At 35.0% G+C, this 24,928-nt stretch overlaps 1 protein-coding gene across 2 annotated transcripts in view; it reads left to right on the top strand.

Moving 5' to 3' along the window:
* Positions 1 to 24,928, top strand: part of LOC141389576 (uncharacterized) — a 446,726-nt gene that overhangs the window by 23,554 nt on the left and 398,244 nt on the right. For both annotated transcript variants that reach the window (XR_012409113.1, XM_073961285.1), the window contains exon 2: positions 14,487 to 15,105. Coding sequence is in view for 1 of the 2 variants with exons in the window: in XM_073961285.1 (XP_073817386.1) it covers positions 14,554 to 15,105 (552 nt within the window). In the remaining variant the exon portion in view is untranslated. The remainder of the gene's footprint in view (positions 1 to 14,486; positions 15,106 to 24,928) is intronic.

The following is a 24,928-nucleotide window of genomic DNA, read 5'->3' as shown; positions in this document are numbered from 1 at the left end:
ATTCGGATGAAGTGAAGTTTAAGAGCTAGTTCTGAAATTGTTTTCTTCGGGTACCTCCCAAGGAAAAAGTGGAATTTAAAATCTTCTCTCGCATCGTTTTGGTTTAAAATTTGGCTTTCGTAATATATTGCCTAAACTTAGTTTAAGTTCGAAGATGGGTTATATCGGTCCACTCCTTCCGGTACCTCCCCCACAAAAGTTCGAAAATGTTCGGAAAAATTGTGCGCACGACTTAAAGGAAGTAACCGATTTGGCCCACACTTTGTACATCGTGAAAGTTCTACCAGACTTAGATGAAGTTTAAATATGGACTCAATCGGTCCACTCCTTCCGGTACCTCCCACACAAAATTTCGGAAAAGTTCAGTTTAGGACCTGCTCTCGAATCGCTTTGATTTTTGTTGTAGCAACTTGTATTCGCTGTCCCCCACACGACAGTACAAGTTTCATAAGGGGCAAGTCCATACTTCCTGAAAAAATAGCCTGAAAGTTGCAAAAAAAACCCCTATGAGACCGTGTGTAGTGGTTGGAGCGCAAGATAAATCTCGAACGGATCTGCCAATTCGGTCCAAAATTTGGCCTTCGTAATATTTTTTCCAAACATAGTTTAAGTTCGAAGATAAACCATGTCGGTCCACTTCTTCAGGTACCTCCCTCACAATAATTCAAAAATCTTCGGAAAAAATATGCGCACGATAACTCTTGAAGGGAGTGACTGATGTAATCCATACTCTGCACATCCTAATATATCTACCAGATATAGATCAGGTTAGAATATGGATTTTATTTGTGCACTCCTTTGGGTACCTCCCACACAAAATTTCGGATAAGTTCACTTTAAGACCTGCTCTCGAATCACTTTGATTTTTGTTGAAGCGATTTGCATTCGCTACCTCCATTACGACGGTAAAAGTTTTTTCAGGAGCAGGTTCATATTTCTTGGGAAAACATCCCGAAAGGTGTAAAAAGCCCTATGTCACCATATGTGGCGCTCGAACTGTTCTACCGATTTGGTGCAGCATTTGGTGTTCGTCATATTTTATCCAAACTTAGTTTCATGGGGCAATACCGGTCCCCAACTTCCGTACTTCTTCCCAATATTTAAAAAATGTCACTAAAATGTTAGGACGATATCACTTGAATGGTGCAACCAATTTGGTCAAACTTTGGATCTCCTAATATTTTGTCAAAATTTAGTTTAACTTCTAAAATGGCCCATATCGGTCCTCCCCAAGGGTACCTCCCCACAAAAGTTCAACATTTGTGTTAATTCCTAATCCACATTTTTGTCGGCAAGTTCAAATGTTGAAAAAGGGCCACAAAATTTTGAAGAGACGCTAAATACATTCTATCTGTCCGTAGATGAATGTTTCAATTCACATTGGCTGAGGGTATGTATACCTCTGTCGGCAAAGCCAACTGACACTTTTTTACTTGTTTCAAATGTGGATTTAAAAAAAATACTTTTTTCAAAAAAAGAAACGTTCTTTTCAAACTTGAATTTTTTAAAATGTTGTTTCCAAACTTGGACTTTTCACAAAATATTTTTTCTAATTTGGATTTTTTAAAATTGTCTTTCCAAACCTGTAATTTTTTTTCAAAATTTTTTTTCCAAACGTGGATTTTGTACAAAATGTTCAAACTTGATTTTTTTCAAATTTGTTTTACAAGCGAGATTTTTTTAAAAAATATTTCTTACATTCATAGGGTTTTTAAAAATATATTTTTAAAAATCCTAGATTTTTTAAAATATTTTTAGAATCCTAAATATTAAAAAAGATATTTTTCAAACATAGATTTTTTAATTTTGTTTAAAGTGTGTTTTTAACATTTCTTTCAAAGATGGATTTTTAAAATTTTTTTTAAACGTGGATTTTTTTCAAACGATGGCTTTTATTTTTTTTCAAACGTAGATTCTTAAAAAAATTTTAAACGATGGTTTTTATTTTTTTGAAACTTGTATTTTTAACTTTTTTTAAATTATGATTTTTAATTTTTTTCAAACGTGAATTTAAAATAAAAAGTCAAACGTAGATTTAAAAAAAAGAAACGTAGATTTCTTAAATATTTTCTTTCAAATGAGGAGTTTTTTTAATTTTTTTCAAGCGCGAATTTTTTACGTACGTAAATCTTTTTTTTGCAAACCAGGGTTTCCGAGTCGGAGTCTACGAGTCGGAGTCGAGCAATTTTGCTGGAGTCGGAGTCGGAGTCTGAGTCGAAAAAAAATAACTCGACTCCGACTCCGGGCGAAATTTTTTCCACGTTATAGAAATATAACATTAAATTTGGAACAAGAACATTTTTTTTAAAAAATCATTATTTATTTAAAAAAAAAAAAGGTATAAGAAAACATATATGCCAACGGTATATTATACTAAGTTAAAGGACAATTCACAGGATATTTACTATCCTCTAAAGTGTAGTCTATTCATCCCTATTTTGTTGATCCAATTGATTCTTTACATTTTTGCAAACAAAAGTAAAGTTCTATGACAATGGATTTAAGGTCGGACCTTTAACCTCTTTCGTCAGAAGTCTTACTGGTCTTCTCACAAAGGTCTATTGGTATTCTCATCTTGTTTTTTATGAGAAGTCATCCTTGTCTTCTATTAAAGACATTGTGGTCCCTATGACAAAATGGAAGTTAAGATCTGGGAGAGGAAAAATTCCTTTTCGGAATGAAAGCCCCAATTGAGAACCCCAAAGGCTCCCATAGCTGAAATTTCTGAGTAATGACATAATGAATTTTTTAATTGACCCCCATTAATCATTGAGAAAATATCTTTATATCTCTGTTTGGAGATATTGTTTCATCATTTTTAGATGACATGTTTTCAGTTAAATAGAATGAGGAAACTTTCTGTCGAATATGTTGTCCTGACTTGCTATTTTGACCATTAAGAACCGTTTCTACAGAGTTCGTATGTTCTAGAAAGTTGTTTACTAAGATCTAAGGTAAATTTTTCTAGTTGGTTGTTTGCTTCAATTTTGATCGGTTTGATATCCGTAGATTAAACTCCGAGAAAAAATTAAAAGGGAAATTTGACCTTGACGATTTTGGCCTTGAAGGTGAGGTTGAATGGATTTTATGTGTTCATAATTATTATTCTTTAAGACGAGAACTACAATGTTTCTTCTACGAGTAAACCCAAATTCTTAGCGCTTTAGAAGATATGTGCCTGACAAAATGATACCTTTCGACATCAAGGCCTCAGGTCTTTGTGAAATGCCCAAAGACGTAACCCGTAATCCTTTGAGGGCTACGTCTTTGGGCATTTCAGATGACGGTATGCAGCATATAAACTGTGTTTTTCTCGAAATCTGTCACAACAAAATATGTCAATTGGTTTATTAGTTTTCGTAAAAACAGGGTTTCGTAGACGGCCTCAAAACTTCGTAATATTTTTCTTTTTCAGATGAAGAAAAAAATCTGCCAGAACGTTACGTAGTTTTTTCGAAAAAAAATCTTGAAAAATGGTTTTTATTGAGCTTTACAACTGTTGGCTTACATCCAGTTTGAAACTTGGTCATGAATTCTTCATAATTTTTATTACATGTAGTCCTTATATTTTGTGTTGCCCCTTCATTCTCACATATTTTGAAAGCCAGAATATACTTGTGCAAAAAAAGAAAAACCGGCAAAAACTTTCTAACTTTGCTATTTTCCAAAGTAAGATTCGGGAGAAACAACATTCGTATGTTCGAATGTATTCGAACGAATGCCCTTTCTAATGAATATGTAAGGAAAAACTAACAGATTAGCCTATATAGGCCAAAATATAGGAAAAAGTTTACAAACTGTGCACATTTTATTCATTTTTGTGGTACAGGAATTCATCCTCGGAGTCGACCCGGAGTCGGAGTCGGAGCCGGAGTCGTAAAAAAAATTCGTCTGGAGTCGGAGTCGAGCCAAAAATACCTCGACTTTGAAACCCTGTTGCAAACTTTGATTTTTTGAAAAATATTTGTTCAAAAATAAATAATAATAAACAATATTAATTTTAAAAGTGTATTTAAAAAAATATTTGTTAAACGTGGATGTTTTTAAAATATTTTTCATCAAATTTGGAAAAATACTTTTTATTTAAATGTGTTTTTTTCAAATACTTTATCTTTAAAAAATACTTTTTCTTCAAAAGAAGATTAAAGAATATTTTCTGCGAACGTGATTTTATTCAAAAATATTTTTTTGATATTATTAAAAAGTATTTTTTTGATACTATGTATTAAAAAAACATATTTTTTAAATTTTTTTAAATATTTTTTCAAACGTGGATTTTAATTTTTTTTCTTTCAGAAGTAAGTTTTCTTCAAACAATTTGTTTAAAAGTGGATTTTTGAAAATATTGAATATCAAAAGTAGTTTTTTGAAAAAAAAAATGCAAACGTGATTTTTTTAAGGACCAATCGTGTGTTTTGAAAAATATTTTTTCAGGGACCAGTCGTAAATATCCTAATTTCTTTATGACCAGTCATGGTTTAAAAAAAATATATATTTTTTCAAGGACCATTCGGAGATTTTTTCTTTTCAAACTTGATTTTTTTTAATTTTCTTTCCAAACGTGAATTTTTAACAAAACATTTTTTCAAATTTGTTTGTTTTTTAGCTTTTCTTTCCAAACGTGGTTTTTTAAGAATGTTTGTTTAAACTTTTTAAATTTCCTTTCTAAAGGTGGATTTTTTAAAAAAAAAAAATATTTTTTAAATCCTGGATTTTTTAAAAAATATTTCTTAAACATAGATTTTTTGAAAAACGGTTTTTAAAGGTGGATTTTTTAAATATTTTAAACTTGGCATTTTTAATTTTTTTTCAAATGTTGTTTCATTTTTTTTTTTTCAAACGTAGATTTAAAATAAAAATTCAAACGTGGATTTTGCGAATATAAAATAAATAAAAAAACAAAACGTGGATTTTTTTATTATTTTTTCAAAGGTGATTTTTTTAATACAATTTTTTCCAAGGTCGATTTTTTTAATTTTTTTAAACGTGGATTTTTTAAGTAATATTTTTTTCAAACGCGGATCTTTTAATGAATATTATTTTCAAACGTGGATTTTTAAAAAATTCTTTCCTGGATCTTTTAATGAGCATTTGTTTCACACGTAGTTTTTTAAAATTGTTTTCAAACGTTGATTTTTAAAAAACATATTTTTTAAACGTGGTTTTCTGAAAAAAATGTTTTTTTTTAAACTTGGATCTTTGAAATAAATTAAATATAAATATTATTAAATATTATTAAAGAGCATTTTTCTATCCTGGATTTAAAAAAAAAAAATATTTTTCCAAAAGTTGATTTTAAAAAAAAAATATTTATTTTAAAAAATATATATTTTTTAAATATTTTTCTAATGTGGATTTAAAAAAAAAATATTTTGAAAACGTGGATTTTTGAAAAAAAAATATTTTTTTTAAACTTGGATTTTTTTTTTTAAATTGTTTCCAAACTTGGGTTGTTAAAAAATATTTTTTCAATCATTTTTTTCCATCCTGTATGTTTTAAAAAATATTTTTCCAAAAGTCGACTTAAAAAAATATTTATTATGGATTTATGGATTAAAAAAAATACTATTTTGTAAACGTGGATTTTTTAAAAATATTTTCTTTAAACGTAATTTTTTCAAAAGTGAGTTGTTTAAACAATATTTTTCAACCGTGTATTTTTACAATTTTGTTTTCTTCCAAACATGTATTTTCCAAAAAATATTTGTTTAGACGTAAATTTCTTAAATTTTTTCGAACGTGAGTTTTTTTTAAAAATTATTTTTTCGTTCAAACGTATGTTTTCTACAAACTATTTTTTTAAACGTGGATTTTTGAAAAAAAAAATCAGACCTTGATTTTTGAAAAAAAAAAATCAAACGAGACTTTTTTTAAGGACCAGTCATAAAAAAACATATTTTCAAGTTTTTTTAATTCGTAATTTTCTTAATTTTTGTTAAGACCAGTCGTGGATTAAAATAATATTGTTTCAAGGACTTGAATTTTTCAAAAATATTTTTTTATGTATTGTTAAAAATTTATTTTTTTCAGGAACAGATATTTTCCAAAATATTTTCCAAAATATTTTTCAAGGACCACTCATGCATTAAAAAAATTATTTTTTCTAGGACCAGCATTAGATTTAAAAAAAAATAATTCTGCAAACGTAGATTATTAATTTATTAAACATTTTTGCAACCGTAGATTACTTTGAAATGTTTTTGCAAATGTGGATTATTAAAAAAATTCTTGCAACCGTGGATTATTTAAAAATATTTTTTCAGGGACCAATGTCTAGAAGAAACTACAAAAACTTATTTTGTTTCGATTAAATATAACAACAAAATTCCATACTTTACAATGCTAATCCGCATCTCCCAAAAACGCTTTTGTTAAAAACTTGACTCTCTTTGATATCAGCAAATAATTTGTTAGATATGAACAAGATTTTTAAAATCATTCATTACTAAGCAAATTATTCGGTTTTTAAGAAGATTATTGACCTTTTGTAATGGAATCCTTGGGGTTTCATTTCATTCCCTTTATGATTTTTATCTTGGCCTCGAAATCAGTTTACATGGAGATTTTTTTCTTTTTTCTTGGTACTACCATTGTGTGGGTTGGTTGCGATGGTATGCCAGACATCTGTTGGGAATTTAGGGATATAACATTTTGCCTTTCAGCAACTGATGGCTTAAATTTCTTTGATTTCTTTGCAAAATGTTTTATAACCCACCACAAGAATTTTGTTACAGAGAAAAAAATCACCTGGCCAATGAATTGCCAAAAAATGTGTTGTATAGATTTTTAGGCTTTGTTTGTTATGATTGGGTATTTTTTTCTTCGATTGTCCCGCTCCCACCCCCACACTTGCCTCTTTATTCAATACAAATAATAGGTGTTGGCATTATGTGTCTCTTATCCAATTGCTGTAATCTATTTGAGGCTTACAACAAAAATAATCCTCTTCGTCGTCGTCTGCTTATTCTTCTTCTTCATGTTCGCCTTTGTCATCATTACAAAATATGAATGAATGCCTTTTCCACTTGAGAAAATCTTTTTCATTCTGTGTTGTTAGCGTGAGGAAAATTGCTGAAGCGAACAACAATGATTGTCATCATTATGTTGTTAGTTGCCAATGTTGAATTGTCTCGCTGTGTGTAATCCTTTTGCAGTAAATTTAAGTTGGCACAACAACAACAGCAGCAGAAAACAACTGAAAGAAAGGATCAATGAATGAATGGTTGGATAAAATAATCAGAGGAAAAATAACGGAAGATGAAATTAATTTCATGTTCAATCATCATTAAACTTTATTACACATGATTTAATTTACAGCTTCAGTGGAGCCCAAAGGCTCCAGAGGTATTGGGGGAGAAGGTTGAAGGTTTCGCAGGGCACATTGCTTGACATCCGAGTCAATGGCATGCAACATGTTGATAATGAAGCTGCACAAAAATACTCTTCCCCCCGCCTTGCCACCACTTTTAATTCGCCTCCATGGTGTGTTTGTATTTAGTTAAACGAGTTACTGCTCGATACAATTTTATAACGCGTCAGGCGTGAATTACAACACGTTTCGTGTTGTGAAATTAATTAATTAAGCGGCATGTGTCGTCGTCGTCGTCGCTTCAAATATACATATATGTATGTCTTCCTTGTTGCCTTGTCTTGCTAATGTCGTTAAAAATTTTCCACTGAATCTAAGTGGAGTGTAAGTAGTTATCACATTAGCATTAAAATGTACAAACTTCATACATATATGTAGATACATATGTATGTATGCATGTACATGAATCTATACATTCGCGATTACCTCCCACGCCAAACATAAGCCCCCTGACATAGCGAAAATGCAGACATGTATGTCGTCGGCATACAACATGATAAGTATGTGTGTAATACTGATCAAATATCCATTCGACTATGCAAAAAAGTGTAAAACTAGTAGACAAGAAAATCCAAATTGGAAAAAGTCGACTCATCCTTTTTCTGCCTTTGGCGTATGCGGAGTCAACATCATTTAGTAGGATAGGCCGATTTTATATTTACAAATATTTTTTAAAGGCAAATAATCGTGAATGTTAATAATCGAAAAAGAAGAATCTTGCATGACAAATGATATATTTTTTCAGATATACAACTTTAAACATTGCCTGCAAGTTTCATCAAAATTCCTTCACTAGTTTTGTAGATACAGTATATTAAAAAGGGCGCGCCATTGGGTCTTTAGGCTCCGTAAGGTCGGAGAAACAAAATCCATTGTCTCGCAAAATAATTTTCGAACTGATACATTCCTTTTTTTTTGCAAATATTGCGTTTTAAGAAATAGGTCAATAGAGAAATTCCCCGCCCCCTTCAAAATTCAACAAAATATGTAGCCTATTTTTTGGGACGTAAGCAGGCCCGGGTCCCCACGAAATGATCTGGTCCGATAAAATGTTTTTAGCTACATTTTGATTTTTTTTTTGGTTACTTAGTTCGACCTTTATTTTCATTATTTTAAATAAAATCGAGCTCGAGGTCTGGTATGTTTGTTGTTTTAATTTATTATTTAATTCGATATTTCGTTGTTCTTCGAAAGACATCATCTGGATTTATAGAAAAAAAAATTACATATGTTGCTGTTTGCATACATACCTATTCCCCTTCATTTGAAAGATTTTTGGGTATTGCGTTAATTCTATTGAAGAATTTGGTTAAAAACTTCAAAATACCGGGCGGTACTTTTTTGTAAGGGGAATACACCGAACATCCAAGGACTAATGTATTGGACTCTGTTCCAAATTTCAAATAAATAATTTTTTCTCGATATTTCGTATTCGACCATAGGTGTTAATAACAGACAAAAATGGAAAGCAACAAATAAAAAAGTAAAATATTTGCATTGAGAACAAATAAGAAAGTATCAGTCAGCTGTGCTGACGGAGATGATATACCATCAGCCATTGACAAAAAAAAAAAAAAAAAACAAAGAAACTACAACAAAACCAAACACAATAATAATGCAGTGTATAAAATATATTGATTTTGTATCACGTGTTCCATTTAAAGTCTGTAGGTAACGGGTGCCACCGTGGTGCAATGGTATGCACACCCGCCTTGCACGCTAAAGGTTGTGGGTTCGATTCCCCGGCCAGTCAACATCAAACACTTTTCAACGGTGGCAAAATACCCCTCAGTAGTGTTGGCGACATTTCCTGAGTATTTCAGCCATGTAAAACTTCTCTACAAAAGTGGTGTCTTAGACACGCCGTTCGGACTCGGCGATAAACTGTAGGTCCCATGTCATTGAGCTAATATGAATCGGGGTGCACTCATTGATATGAGAGAAGTCTCCCCTGTCCCTTATGGGATGTTTGTGGAACAATTAATAATTAATAAGGTAACGTAATGTGGGACTATACCAAATCATTGACATATATTAAATATTTTTAGTAACTAAACTTCATAATGTTAAACTAAGTTTAGAGGAAATTTTTGAATACAATATAATTTAAAAAAAATTAAGTTCCATTTTTTTATTAGAAATGCACTTAAAACTAAGAAAAAATTTGTCGCTTAGCCTCAATAAATATATCTTTCTCATGGTGGAATCTCTCAAATAAAACGCTTGCCATCTAATTTTGCCACCACTTATAATTTAAATGCAAGCGTTCTATTTGAGAGATTCCACCATGAGAAAGATATATTTATTGAGGCTAAACGACAAATTATTTTCTAGTTTGAAGTGCATTTCTAAATAAAACACTCAAACTTAATTTTTTTTAAATTATTTTTTATTTTTAACTTTTTAGTAAATACATTTGTTTGACCACTGTGAACAAAATTATAGTCAATTTAGGCGGAAATTTAGATAAAAACTTTAAAATGTCTGAAATCGTTATATAAAGTCTATACCAAAACCTGCACTTATGGACCTATGTTCACAATTTTTGGTGGGGAAATGTCTGTATCATTGGAAATGCCAAATGACAGCTAATTCGGGCAAAAATGAAGATAAAATCCTCAAAATACCTGAAATCGGGTGGTACCGCTATTTGGGGGCTGTAGGAAAAATTGGGCCCATATTCATGTATTGTCATCTAAATCTGAAAAGTGTGCAAAGTTTCAGTTCGATTGGTCAACTGCAACTGTGTTAAAAATGAGTTACCAGATTTGAACTAAACGGACCAATGCAAGTTATGTATAATTTGCCGGCAGTTTTTTGAGCTTCTGGACCATTCAGAACAACCTACTGAAATAAAATCAAAACGATGCGAGAGGAGCTCCTAAACTTCACTTTTTCCCAATTTTGTGGGGGAATTTCCCAAAGAAGTGGACCGATATAGTCAATATTCCAACATGATATATGAGTGGATGAAATAATTCGATGAGCAAAGTCTGCACCAAACAGAAATTCCCTATGAGAATTAGCTTGCGGATTTGCCATTTTGGTTGGTGCCGTCAGGGTTTCTTGAAGCTCTTAAGCCAATATCTCAGGAAGTATGGACTTGCGCAAAAAAATTGCATCGTCGTAAAGGCAGCCACAAGGACAACCTACTGAAAAAAAAAAATCAAAACGATCTGAAGGAGTGGCCCGATATAGGCCATATTCGAACCCGATTTATAACTGGAAGGAATTATACAATGTGCAAAGTTTGGACCAAATCGATTACTCCCTTCGAAAGTTTTCGTTCACACCATTTTACACAAAAAATTTTAACTTTTGTGGGGGAGCTACCCGAAGGAGTGGGCTGATGTGGTTCGAACTAGAACAAAGTTTGTAGAAAAAAATTGCTATACCCAAAATTTGGTTCGAATTGGTTGATCCGTTCAAGAGTTAACGTGCGCACCATCCAGATAGACAGACGGACGTACATGACTAAGTCGGCTCCATAACCCTTGAAGGGAGCAACCGATTTAGTCCATACTTTGCACATCCTGAAATTTATACCAGACATAGATGAGGTTCCCATACGGACTTAATCGGTACACTCCTTCGGGTACCTCCCACACAAAATTTGGGAAAAGTTCAATTTAGGACCAGCTCTCGAATCGCTTTGACTTTTGTTGTAACAACTTGTATTAACTGCCCATTCGACGTTACAAGTTTCATCAGGGGCAAACCCATACTTCCTGACAAAATAGCCTGGAAGTTACAAAAAAAGCCCTATGACACCGTGCGTAGTTTTTGGAGCACAAGATAACTGTCGAACGGATCTGCCAAATTTAGTTTGAGTTCGAAGATAAGCCATATCGGTCCACTGCATCAGCTAACCCACCCCCCTCCCCCTGGACAATTTGTGTGCACGATAACTCTTGAAGGGTGTGACCGATTTGGTACATACTTTACACATTATAATATGGTATAGATCAGGTTCGAATATGGATTATATTTGTCCACTAACGCAGGTACCTCCCACACAAAATTCACATTAAGACCTTTAAGACCTGCTCTCGAATCACTTTGATTTTTGTTGAAGCGACTTGCATTCACTGACTCCCTTTACGATGGCACAAGTTTTTTCAGGGGCAAGTAAATACTTCCTGAGAAAATAGCCCGAAAGTTGTTAAAATCCCTATAGTACCATGTGTAGTGGCTGGAGCGCACTATAGTACTCGAACTGGTCAACCGAAATATTTTGTCCAAACTTAGTTTCAGTTCGAAGATGGACAAGTTCATGCTTCGTGGCATACTAGTCCAAATGTTATACGATGACCAACTGATAAAGACTAGTGGGTGCGATATCTATTGAAAAGGTATGACTCCCAAAATAAGATCCACTTTCACAATGGACTATGTCGCTCCATTCTTCAAGTACTTTCTCCGCAACACTTTTGAACTTTAATCATAATCCACATTTTTGTGGATTCGCCATAATATGGAGGGTATAATTACTTTTGTCATTCCGTTTGTAACGCATCGAAATATTTATCGGAGACCCTATAAAGAATATATATTCTTCTTCAGGGTAAAATTCTAAGACGACTTGACCATGTCCGTCTGTCCGTCCGTCTGTTGAAATCACGATACAGCTCGCAATTTTTAAGATAGAGCTATGTAATTTGGTATAGAAGTTTATATTACTCCTAGGATGTTTGGTATTGCAAATGGGCTATATCGGTACACGTTTTGATATAGCCCCCATAGAACGGTACCACCCGATTTACGGTATTTTGAAGATTTTAGCTTCATTAGCACACCGAAATGGCTGAAATTTGGTATTTTGAAGGATGTGGCCTCAATATTCCTTCGAAATGGCTGAAATTTGGTATTTAGTCTTGGTTGGGGTATTCAACTTTACCCTCTAAAGGTCCACGCCTTCGTATAGCCCCCATAGAACGGTACCTTCCGATTTTCGGTATTTTGAACGTTGTGGCCTCAATATTTATCCGAAATGGCTGAAATGTGATACTTAGTCTTCGTTGGGGCTAGAAAATGTCCCCCCAGAATTTTGTTGGTATGGGTCCACGCCTTCATATAGCCCCCAAAGAACTGTACCTCCTGATTTCCGTTATTTTGAAGGTTGTGGCCTTAATATTCCTCCGAAATTGCTGAAATTTGGTATTTAGTCCTCATTTGAGGTACAAATTTTTCGGTATAGGTCCACGCCTTCATATAGCCCCCATAAAACGATATCTCCCGATTTTCGGTATTTTGAAGGTTGTGGCCACAACAACCAACCGAATTGGATGATATTTGGTGTTTAGTCTACGTTGGAAGTAAACCCCTTTCAGACTGAATTTCGTTGGTATAGGTCCACGTTTCGATATAGCCCACATAGAACGGTACCACCCGATTTTCGTAATTGTGGAAGATGTGACGTCAATATCCCACCGAAATGACTTAAATTTGCTATTTAGTCTTTCATTGGGTTATAAAATGTTCCAGAAAAGAATTATCAGTATAGAAGCGTACCTCTTGACTTGCGGGATTTTTTAGGTATAATGTGGTTAAACCACATTATTTTACTGAAATATCGAAATTTGGTATTTAGTCTTCGTTGAGTCTAAAAACTTTACGCCGGAAATTTGTCGGTATAAATCGACGTTTTGATATAGCCCCCATAGGACGGTACCTGCCGAATTTCGGTATTTTGAAGGTTAGTGACATTGTTTTACCGAAATTGCTGAAATTTGGTATTAAGTCTTCTTCATAAACGAAAGGAAACTAATTGTTCCATTTTACTTAAATACTACTCGTGGTGGAGGGTATAATACCCCGGTTACACTTAACCGGATTAACCCAGTGGGTTTGGATTTCAAATGTCAAATCCATAGCGCAAACGTCAAATACATCCTCTCAAAGTGGGTTAACCCGGCAAAAAATTCTAGTGTAACCGTACTATAACAAGTTTGGCCCGGCCGAACTTAAAGACGTTCTTACTTGTTTTTAATTGAAGTCGAATGCATACCGTACTCTTTTCGGATTACGCATTCGAAACTTATTTCATTTTAAGCTTTAACGAATATGGTGAAAGTGTGGTGAAACAAGTTTAACATTTTGTGCCATTTGTTCTATTTTTGGCAGCAAATGTTTTCTGAAAAGAATTTAATTTTGTGTCCAATTCTGTTAATATACGGTATTTTACCCAAATCTATTATATAACTTTGTTCAGTATTTAATTTCAATAGTTGTTCTTTTCAATGGAAATTGCACCACCCACTTGTCTAAGAATATTTCACAAGGGTCGGTTAAGGTAGATATGAAAACAATGTTGAATAAAATTTACTTTGATTGTAACTAGAGTAGAGATTATCGATTATCGTGTTCGTGGCACAAGAAAACACGACACAACAACAAATACGCACATAAACAACAACACTTTAGCAACAACTAGGTACTAAACCCTTTAGCTTTGTTGTGTCGTGTTTTCTAGTGCCACGAACACGACAATAGCCCACCTCTAGACTTGAATACAGAGTGGCCCCTCAATGCTATATTCATGTTTTTGCTGTAAGTTTCTGAGTTTCTTATACTTATTTAAGATTTACCTTCTTAAAACATACACTTTTATAAATCATTTTATATATCAAAAACACCAAAGTAATTTGCTTCTCATATTAGAAAACTCGTTCCATTCGAAGTTAGCCCCATTAAAGATGGTTTCCTTGTTTCTCAATTAATGAATATTATATTTTTTTCTTTCATTGAACCTAATAAACAATTAAATTCTAGTTTAGTATTACGAAATTAAATTTCACCGATGGAATTTAAGCGCGTTAACGTGCGAATGCTTCGTTGAACATTGGAAAATGTCTTGAAAACAAGCCAAGAATATAACACTCAGTAGCACATTCGCCCGCGCCCGCATAAGACTTTCGAAAACGCTCTTTCTATCTGCTGTATGTATTCCTGTTTTTGCTATTAGGAAAGGAAATCAGGATATAGTAATAATGTGGGTTAGTTAACTTTAAGTTATTTGTGTGCGTAATTGTGTGTTTGTATGTATGTATGTGTATGTTAAGTCTAGCGTAAAAGCAAAAAAATTCAAGATGTAAATCTTGTAAATAAATGTAAAAAGGGAAAACGTGATAACTTCGTGGGTGCGTGTGGGAGAATTGTAAAAAGGAAAAAAATTAACCATTGAAATGGAAATTAAGGAAATGAAATTTCAAGGCCCACCAAAGCCACCACGTTTACACGTACAACGTAGAACTATTAAAGAACAATCAACGAAAAAGAAACGTTTACAATTTCAAAGTCCTTTAATGTGTCAACAAAATGAAGAAAAAGAAGAAGCGAAACATCAAACATCTAATCCAACATTGCCAACAATACACCATCAGACATCACAAGTTAAACCTTCGATATTAGTTCAACGTCGTGGCGAGACAACAGCAAGAGTCGATACACCAATTGTTACATTAAAATCTTCTAAGTCTACTCGATTTAATTTTCACGATGAGAATATCAAACGCGGATTCGATGGATGTATTGAAATGCGTGGTGGCATTTTAACCGTGAAATCATCAAATCAGGTATTTGATGATATTCCATCTAGAACTAGCGTCACTCAAAATACCACTGCCAAAGTTGCCAATACAAAAGGATGTGAACGTCTCTCCCAAGGCTGCACTAGTTTAATGCATGCCTGCCAACAGGGTGATGTTGCTGAAGTTTTAGAACAAATGCGATCAAAGGTAAGCGTATCTTATAAGTGAATGTTAAGCGCCCTAAAATAGACATTCTTTAACAGAAAATTTCACTTGCAAAAATCTTCGATCTAAAAGCTCAGCTCCAACGAAAAATTAATTAAAATTAATAATCAAATGATTTACGCCCTAACAGGCAAAATTTTCAAAAATAAATAAATCAGGTTGAGTCAAGCTGGAATGTGAACATATGAAAATGTTATCATGTTGTGCTAGCGTTCAAAGCTAAAACTCATAACTCCCGAAGGCTGCACTAAAAAGAGTTTGTCGTGGAAGCCATACGGGTTGAATGGGAAAAAAAACTCATCACTGTAAACAACACATTGCATTTTAGAAATCAAAGCTCGATGACAAAGCTTAGTAACTAAGAGAACAATATTGTAGTTACAGTATTACAATAACTTCAGTATAAGTGTGAGTTCCAAAACATTGCCAGAGAAGCCAATTTACAACCGATATGTCTGATGAGCTGCCTAAACCAACAGCGAAAGCAGGTCACACAATTTTGAATCTTCGTTTTTCTTTTTTCACTTACAAAAATCTTCGATCATAAAGCTCAAATCCAACGAGAAATTAATTAAAAGATAATTTCAATAGTTCGAATAACCATTCCTTTATTGTAAAAGTAACTAAAGTTTTATGCAATCCTAAAAAGAAAATTCGTATACCAAAAAAGTTCAAACCTATTCGTACCAACCCTGAGGAAATCAACAGCGTTCGATATGTAGGTACGCTAAACTTCAGAAGAACGCAGATTTAATCAATTCAGCAGTACATCATACCATTGTCGACGATGTATCCTTGTCACAATACCAACCAAGAGTTCTTCTATAAAATAGAAGACCATAGAAGTGTTGCATAGAATAGAAGAACGCCGAAGGGGACATGTAGAAAATAGAAGACCATTGAAGGGGTTTTCAACAGAATAGAAGGACACCGAGGTGGTCCTACAAAGAAGAGAAGACTATCGAAGGGGTCTTCCACAGAATAAACAACCTACGAAGGGAGGTTTCCATAGAAGAGAAGACAACAGAAAAGGTATTCTGTAGAATATCAGACCACCGAAGGATTCCACAATAGAATAGGAGAGCACTGAGGGGTCTACTAGAGAAGAGAAAACCACCGAAATTATCTACAACATAAAAGATCACCGAGGTGGTATACTACAGGATAAAAAATTACTTAAAGGGTGCTCTATCGAATTCAGAGCATCGAATAAGTCCTCCATAGAAGAGAAGACCACCGAAGGGGTATTTTATAGAATTGAAGACCACCCAAGGGACATCTAATAGAACTTTAAAACAACGAATGGTTCTCCTATATAATATAACGCCACTAAAGGGTGTTTTCCATAGAATAGAAGACCTACGAAAGAATCTTCCACAGAATAGAAAACCATTGAAAAGGTCTGCTTTAGAATAGAAGGCCACCGAATGATTGTTCTACAAAATTGATGACCTTCTAAGGCGCCTCCACAGAATGAAATAACAATGAAAGGGGTCTCTGCAGGCACGAAAACAACCGCATTAGTATTCTACAGAACTGAAGACCAAAAAAGTCTATAATATAGGAGCCCACCGAAGAAGTATTCTATAGAACAGGACACCTCCGAAAGTGTCTTTCATAGCAGAGAAAAACATCTAAGTGATGTTCTATAGAATAAAAGACCACAGAAGGGATGTTCTATAGGATAGACGACCAGGGAAGGACTCTTCTATAGAATAAAGCATCACCGAAGTGTCTTCTTTTCTATAAAATTAAAACCCACCGAAGCTGTCTCACATAGACACCGAAGGTGTCTTCTATAGAATAGAAGACCACCCAATGGGTCTTCTATAGAAGACCACCGAATAGGTCTGCTATAGAAGACCACCGAAGGGGTCTTCTATAGAATTGAAGACTACCGCAGGAGGGCTTCTATAGAATAGAAGACCACCGAAGGAGTCTTCTATAGAAGGATTCTGTTATAGAATCGAAGACCATCAAGTGTTTTGCTATAGAATAGAAGACCACTGAAGGGGGTTTCTATAGAATAGAAGACCACCGAAGGGGGCTTCTATAGAATAGAAGACCACCGAAGGAGTCTTCTATAGAAGGATTCTGTTATAGAATCGAAGACCATCAAGTGTTTTGCTATAGAATAGAAGACCACTGAAGGGGGTTTCTATAGAATAGAAGACCACCGAAGGGGGCTTCTATAGAATAGAAGACCACCGAAGGGGGCTTCTATAGAATAGAAGACCACCGAAGGGGGCTTCTATAGAATAGAAGACCACCGAAGGGGGCTTCTATAGAAAAGAAGACTACTGAAGGGGTCTTCTATTAAATAGAAGACCACCGAAGGGGGCTTCTATAGAATAGAAGACCACCGAAAGGGTCTTTTATAGAATTGAAGACAACCGAAGGGGTCTTCTATTAAATAGAAGACAACCGAAGGGGTCTTCCATAGAACAGAAGGCCACCGAAGTGGTCTTCTATGAATAGAAGACCACCGAAGGGGTCTTCTATAGAATAGAAGACCACCGAAGGAGTCTTCTAGAGAAGGATTCTGTTATAGAATCGAAGACCATCAAGTGTTTTGCTATAGAATAGAAGACCACCGAAGGGGGCTTCTATAGAATAGAAGGCCACCGTAGAATAGAAAACCACCGAAGGAGTCTTCTAGAGAAGGATTCTGTTACAGAATCGAAGACCATCAAGTGTTTTGCTATTGAATAGACCACCGTAGAGGTCTTCTATAGAATAGAAGACCACCGAAGGGGGCTTCTATAGAATAGAAGACCACCGAAGGAGTCTTCTATAGAAGGATTCAGTTATAGAATCGAAGACCATCAAGTGTTTTGCTATAGAATAGAAGACCACCGAAGGGGGCTTCTATAGAATAGAAGACTACCGTAGGGCTCTTCTATAGAATAGAAAACCAGCGAAGGAGTCTTCTAGAGAAGGATTCAGTTATAGAATCGAAGACCATCAAGTGTTTTGCTATAGAATAGACCACCGTAGAGGTCTTCTCTAGAATAGAAGACCACCGAAGGGGGCTTCTATAGAATAGAAGACCACCGAAGGGGGCTTCTTTAGAATAGAAGACCACCGAAGGGGGCTTCTTTAGAAAAGAAGACCAATGAAGGGTCTTCTATTAAATAGAAGACCACCGAAGGGGGCTTCTATAGAATAGAAGACCACCGAAGGGGGCTTCTATAGAAAAGAAGACCACTGAAGGGGTCTTCTATTAAATAGAAGACAACCGAAGGGGTCTTCTATAGAACAGAAGACCACCGAAGGGGTCTTCTATAGAATAGAAGACCACCGAAGGGGTCTTCTATAGAATAGAAGACCACCGAAGGCGTCTTCTACAGAATAGAAGACCACCAAAGGCGTCTTCTACAGAATAGAAGACCACCGATGGGGTCTATTATAGAATAGAAGACAACCGGACGGGTCTATTATAGAATAGAAGACAACCGAAGGGGTCTTCTATAGAATAGAAGACCACCGAAGGAGTCTTCTATAGAAGGATTTTGTTATAGAATCGAAGACCATCAAGTGTTTTGCTATAGAATAGAAGACCACCGAAGTGGGCTTCTATTGAATAGAAGAAAACCGAAGGGGGCTTCTATAGCATAGAAGACGGCCGAAGGGGGCTTCTATAGAATATATGACCGCCGAAGGGGGCTTCTATAGAATAGAAGATCACCAAAGGGGTCGTCTATAGAACAGAAGTCAACCGAAGTGGTCTTCTATAGAATAGAAGACCACCGAAGGCGTCTTCTACAGAATAGAAGACCACCGAAGGAGTCTTCTATAGAAGGATTTTGTTATAGAATCGAAGACCATCAAGTGTTTTGCTATAGAATAGAAGACCACCGAAGTGGGCTTCTATTGAATAGAAGACCACCGAAGGGGGTTTCTATAGCATAGAAGACGGCCGAAGGGGGCTTCTATAGAATAGATGACCGCCGAAGGGGGCTTCTATAGAATAGAAGACCACCAAAGGGGTCGTCTATAGAACAGAAGTCAACCGAAGTGGTCTTCTATAGAATAGAAGACCACCGAAGGGGTCTTCTATAGAATAGAAGACCACCATCGAATAGAAAACCACGGAAGGAGTCTTCTATAGAATAGAAAACAACCGAAGACAATAGAAGACCACCGAAGGGGTTTTCTATAGTATAGAAAACCACCGATGAACGTGTATTCTGTACAATATACCATTTAAGGGTTCTTCGTAGGATAGAAGACCAACGAGGGGTCTTCTATAGAAAAAATTCGACCAACGGTTTGTGCTTCTATACAATGTACTATCGAAAGGGTAAAATTACAGATAAGAAAACCACTTCATGGGTCTTCTATTCGAGTTGAAGATCATCGAAGCGATGTTATATAAAATAGAAGACAATTGAAAGGATATTATATAGAATCGAATATTGTCGACTGGGTCTTCTGTAGAATGAAATGAGTGTGGCTTCAAAACAGCATAGAATGATTTTAATGGCATTGCCAGAGGCTGTTCTACTCCACCCAGTCTTCTATGATGAAATTGGGGCAGTTTATTTTGATGTTGAACAACCTAGTTTTCGAAAAACCAAAATATAAAACAATTAAAAAAGTATCAGTTGGCTTTGCCCACAGAGATATACCCTCGGCCCGTTCAAGAGATATCGTGCATAGCATTTTAGTGACATTTTTTTTAAATATTGGGGGAAAGTACCGCAAGTTGTGGATCGGTATTCCCTACCTCCGAACTGAAATATGAAGATGGCCAAATTTTGGACCAAATCGGTTGATCAGTCCGTGGCTTCGTATGGATTTGCCTCTGCAAAAACTTTTACCATCGTAATGGAGGCGGCGAATGCAAGTTGCTTCAACAGAAATCGAAGTGATTCGAGAGCGGGTCTTAAGCTGAACTTATCCGCAGTTTTGTGTGGGAGGTACTGGAAGGAGTAGAACAATCTCGTACAAAAAATCTCGAACCTAATATATATCTGGTGGATATATTAGGACGTGTAAGGTGTGGACCAAATCCGTCACTTCCTTCAAGAGTTATCGTGCGCACAATGTCTCCGAACATTTTTGAACTCTTGTAGGAGAGGCACCTGAAAGACTGGACCGATATGGCTTATCTTCGAACTTGAACTAAGCTTGGACAAAATATTACGAAGGCCACATTTTGGATCGAATCGGCAGATCCGTTCGAGTGTTATCTTGCGCTCCAACTACTACACACGGTGTCATACGGGTTTTTTTGTACCTTTCAGGCTGTTTTCTAAGGAAGTATGGACTTACCCCTGATAAAACTTGCACCGTCGTATAGAGGGCAGTTATTACAAGTTGTTACAACAAAAATCAAAGCGATTCGAGAGCAGGTCCTAAACTGAACTTTTCCGAAATTGTGTGTGGCAGGTACCCGAAGGAGTGGACCGATTGAGTCCATATTGGAACCTAATCTATGTCTGGTAGAAATTTCACGATGTGTGGACCAAATCGGTTACTGCCTTCAAGAGTTATCGTGCTCACAAATTTTCCAACTATTTTGGGGAGGTACCGGAAAGAGTGATATAACCCATCTTCAACTTAAACTAATTATGGACAAAATATTACGAAATTTTGGACCGAATCGATAGATCCGTTCGAGAGTTATCGTGCGCTCCAGCCAGACAGACAGACGGACGGACACGGCTAAACCAACTCCAAATTGTCTGAAACGGATTTCGTCCAAACATATGTACTTGGGGTCTAAAACCTTTATTTCGATGAGACACATTTTACCCGTATGAAAGTGTATATACCCTCGTTAGCATAAATGCTGATGCTATAGCCAATGCATATAAAACCGCTGCATATATTATAAACTAGCAAAGTGCCCGCCACTCCGTATGCGGAAAGGATAAAAAAAAAACAAATAAACAATATTTAATATGGAAATGGTGAATACTGAAAATTTTGTTGTAATAATACCAATTTTATTTAATAATTATTTTTATTTCGTACCATTATAGTTCGATTTAAAAAAAATCAGCCGTATCTCACCCCTACACATCAACACCGTGTGAGGGATTTCTGTCCTCAGAAGGTAAAACATACTTGTAAAAATGCACCCAAGAGTAAGTAAGTACTTTTTTGTAGCTTTAGTATGTGTTTCCAATAAGATTTCAGCACTCAGCGACTTTCATGACAAATTTCAGAATTTCCACTCATATCCAAAAACAAGATCCTTATATTATAGTCCATGCAATATCAAAATGGCAACAAATTTAGTAATTTTCGTACGCCTTGGTATAACCTTCAAAAAATTATCTTCTTATATCATCCCAAGATACCAACCGAGTCTCTCATTTACCACTCTATCTATCATTTATCACTCTATCCTGCTAACCCCTTTACACAATAATAAGTCGTACCAAAGTCTGTACTATTTAGTACGTTTCATAGTATGAGTTTCCAAAGCCATCTCCATATCATAAGGCCACATACCACCAATGACTCCAACAACAAATATTAGAATTTCAGCTCTGTTCTTACACCCGATACCAAATTTAGACCGACTTAGTACTTTTCGTAAATTTATAGTTCGTATTTCCTATACCAACGTTACACACCAGCTATGTCCCTACAGCCAATAAAAAATTGAGTACCAAATAATAACAGTAACCTTAATTCCAAATTTCAGGATTCCAGCTCTATCCGTTCACCCAAATCCAAATTATACCACATTTAGTACCATTTAGTACTTTTCGTGCCCATAACTACGATTTTCCAAAACTTCATCAATCATACACACATTAGTAATCTTAATTCCAAATTTCAGGGTTCCAGGTATATCCGTTCAACCAACTCCAAAGTACCCATAACTCAGGTTGTACTAAATTTAGTACTGTCCATACTCATAAGTACGAATTTCCAAAACTAACTTAATTCTACACTCCAACAGTATTCTCAATTCCAAATTTCAGGATTACAGCTCTACCCGTTCGCCCAAAACCAAATTGTACCAAATTTAGTCACATTAAGAAGTTTTCATAAAATCAAAATCATCACTATCCTACATCCCAAAAGTAAACTTAATTCCAAATTTCAGAATTCCTGCTCTATCCGTTCACCCACATCGAAATTGTACCAAATTTAGTACGCTTCGTACCCATAAGTACTAATTTCCAAAACATCCTCAATCCTACACTCCCACAGTAATTTTAATTCCAAATTTCAGGATTCGAGTTCAATCCGCTCACCCATATCCAAATTGTACCAAATTTAGTGTTTCCCGTACCCATATGTACGAATTTCCAAAACTACCTCAATCCTACAGTCCAACAGCAATCTTAATTGTACCAAATTAAGTACCACTGATTATTTTTCGTACACATAAGAACGAGTTTCCAAAACCATTTCCTTATACCAATACCACTTCTCAACCTTTATTCCCATACCAAAGATCAAGATTCTACCTATATCCGTTCAAAATATACAACTGGTACTAAATTTCGTAACTTTTAGTACATTTCGTACGCTTATAGGTCGAATTTCCAAAAATCCTTTGGTAGATCTTTCTAATTCTTCATCAGCGAGCCTCATTCCAAATTTCAGAATTCTAGCTTTGCCGTTTGCCTAATACAAAGGGTACCATATTTAGTACCTTTTAGTACTTTTCGTACCCTTCTAGTTCGAATTTCCAAAAACCAGCCTTATATCACCCCTACACACTAACAGCAAAACACACTCAAAATTTTAAGCTTCTAGCTTCAGCCGTTTCGTCTGGGCGATAATATGTCACTCACTCACTCACTGACTCACTCACTTGTCACTAAGCTCTTTTATATAATAAGATAATAATCAATTTCAATACAAACTGGACGTTGAAATTATTTTTGGTCAGAAAATTTGGATTTGAGACCATAGTGCAGTGGAACCAAAAATTTTATATTTTTTTTGTCCAAATTTCGAATTACAAACAGAACAATTCGAATTACAAATAAACTGATTCGAATTGCAAATGGAATAATTCGAATTACAAATGGATAACTTCGAACTACAAATGGAATAATTCAAATTACAATTGAAATATTTCGAATTAAAAATTGAATTCTCGAATTACGAATAAAATGTTACAAATTACAAATGGAAATCCCGAATTACAAATAAAATGATTCGAATTACATCTGAAAAAGGTATAGACTTTCATCCGAAAACGAGAAGATTCTGTGTCACCTCTTACGTTTCATCCCAATTAATGTGAGGCGGTAATATCAAAATATAACTTTAGTACATCCACAACAAAGTACGAATGGGAACAGGTACAGATCCGCCGTCGTGATATTTTTATTTTTTTGGTGGGGATGACCCCAAAAGAGTTCATTTAACTTTCCTTTGGTTTTAGCGTGTTATTAGCTTTTAATTGATTGGGCAACTAACAGAGAGGTGTAGGTACTTTTTAACGTTCTCGTGACTTAAACGCTGTCAAAGATAAAAGTGGCATTGTATTTTAAGGGGCGCTCGGTCGGTAATTCCTAGGATCTTCCACCAGACCCGCCAAAGTATCTAAGGTCAGTTCAATACCCGCAATATGTGTACGCCTCCAGTATTACATTATTTAATTCTGTCCTAGAAAATATTTTTTAACTCTTCAATTTTGTGTTTGCATTTTTCCAAAGGAGTCTAGATTATTTTTGTACACATACAATGATAAATCACTTACACATCGACAAACAGATAAAACATAGAAACGAGTCCTTTCAGTTTCTTTTGAACCTCAACACACACGCAGAGATACATACTCTCACATCAATGAAGTATAAAATCGTTATTGTACAAAAGAATCCATGAAGAATAAATTATATAAGGTATACCTGATGTAATGTTTAGTTAGATCTGTGTTAAGATATGAGTATACAAGGATATGTGAAAGATTGCATGCATATCCTTAAACACATTCATACGCACACACACCCAATAACATTTACACCAATTCCAGCCTAAATCGTTCTATATTGTTTTCAACAAAACGACAACAGCAACAACAAAACCAAACAAAAATGGAAAGTTAAGGACAAAAGCGAGAAAGGTGAAATACTTGCGTTGAAAACACATGTTGTTCACATTGGCATGTAGTTGATGTTCTTGTTGTTGTTGTCGTCGTTGATATCAAACGTGTCAAGGTTTGGTGAACATACAGGCTCATGCAAATAACTACACACATACATACGTATAAGCATAAGTATAAAAGAAGTGCTAGCTAGGAACAGAAATTATTTCCACACATAAACACACGACGCATCATTGGAGACATATTTCAAAATGGGAGTGATAAGGAAGAACACGAAGCAGAAAAAAATACAAACAAGTTCATATGCAAAGTAGCAAGAAAGCCCGTTGTGTTCCAGTGTTCAACAACCGGGACTATAGGTTTATTTTTTTGTTGCTGCGACAAATGCTTCTCCTTTTTAAGCCGATTGCATGCACACTTGCATGTAGGTCCCGGCGCTGTTCTTTTCATTTTTTCTATTCTAGTGCTCCCGACATTGAATCCCTTCATCTTCTTCAAATGCTTGTCAATGACGTTCGTGTTTTTTGCTTTTTTCTTTTATCACTTAAGCTTATTATAGGATATGATTGCGCTCATGTTTGTCATGCTTGAATGCTTTAATAGTTATGACGCATTTCACGGAATATATTGGCAGCTTTTTTTAGAAATTGCTTCAATTTCTTTGAAGGCATCAGGTGAAAGGTGTTGTTCTCAGAAATAATGCGGAAGCGTTAATGGAATCGTAGTTTTTCCTGGGAAAGAAAATAGGGAAGTTGAATATGAATTTTTACTAAA

This window comes from Musca autumnalis, unplaced genomic scaffold (assembly GCF_047663935.1).
Source record: "Musca autumnalis isolate F117 unplaced genomic scaffold, ASM4766393v1 scaffold_1, whole genome shotgun sequence".
In the NCBI taxonomy this organism is placed as follows: Eukaryota; Metazoa; Arthropoda; class Insecta; order Diptera; family Muscidae; genus Musca; species Musca autumnalis.
This window is presented reverse-complemented; position numbering and strand designations above follow the sequence as displayed.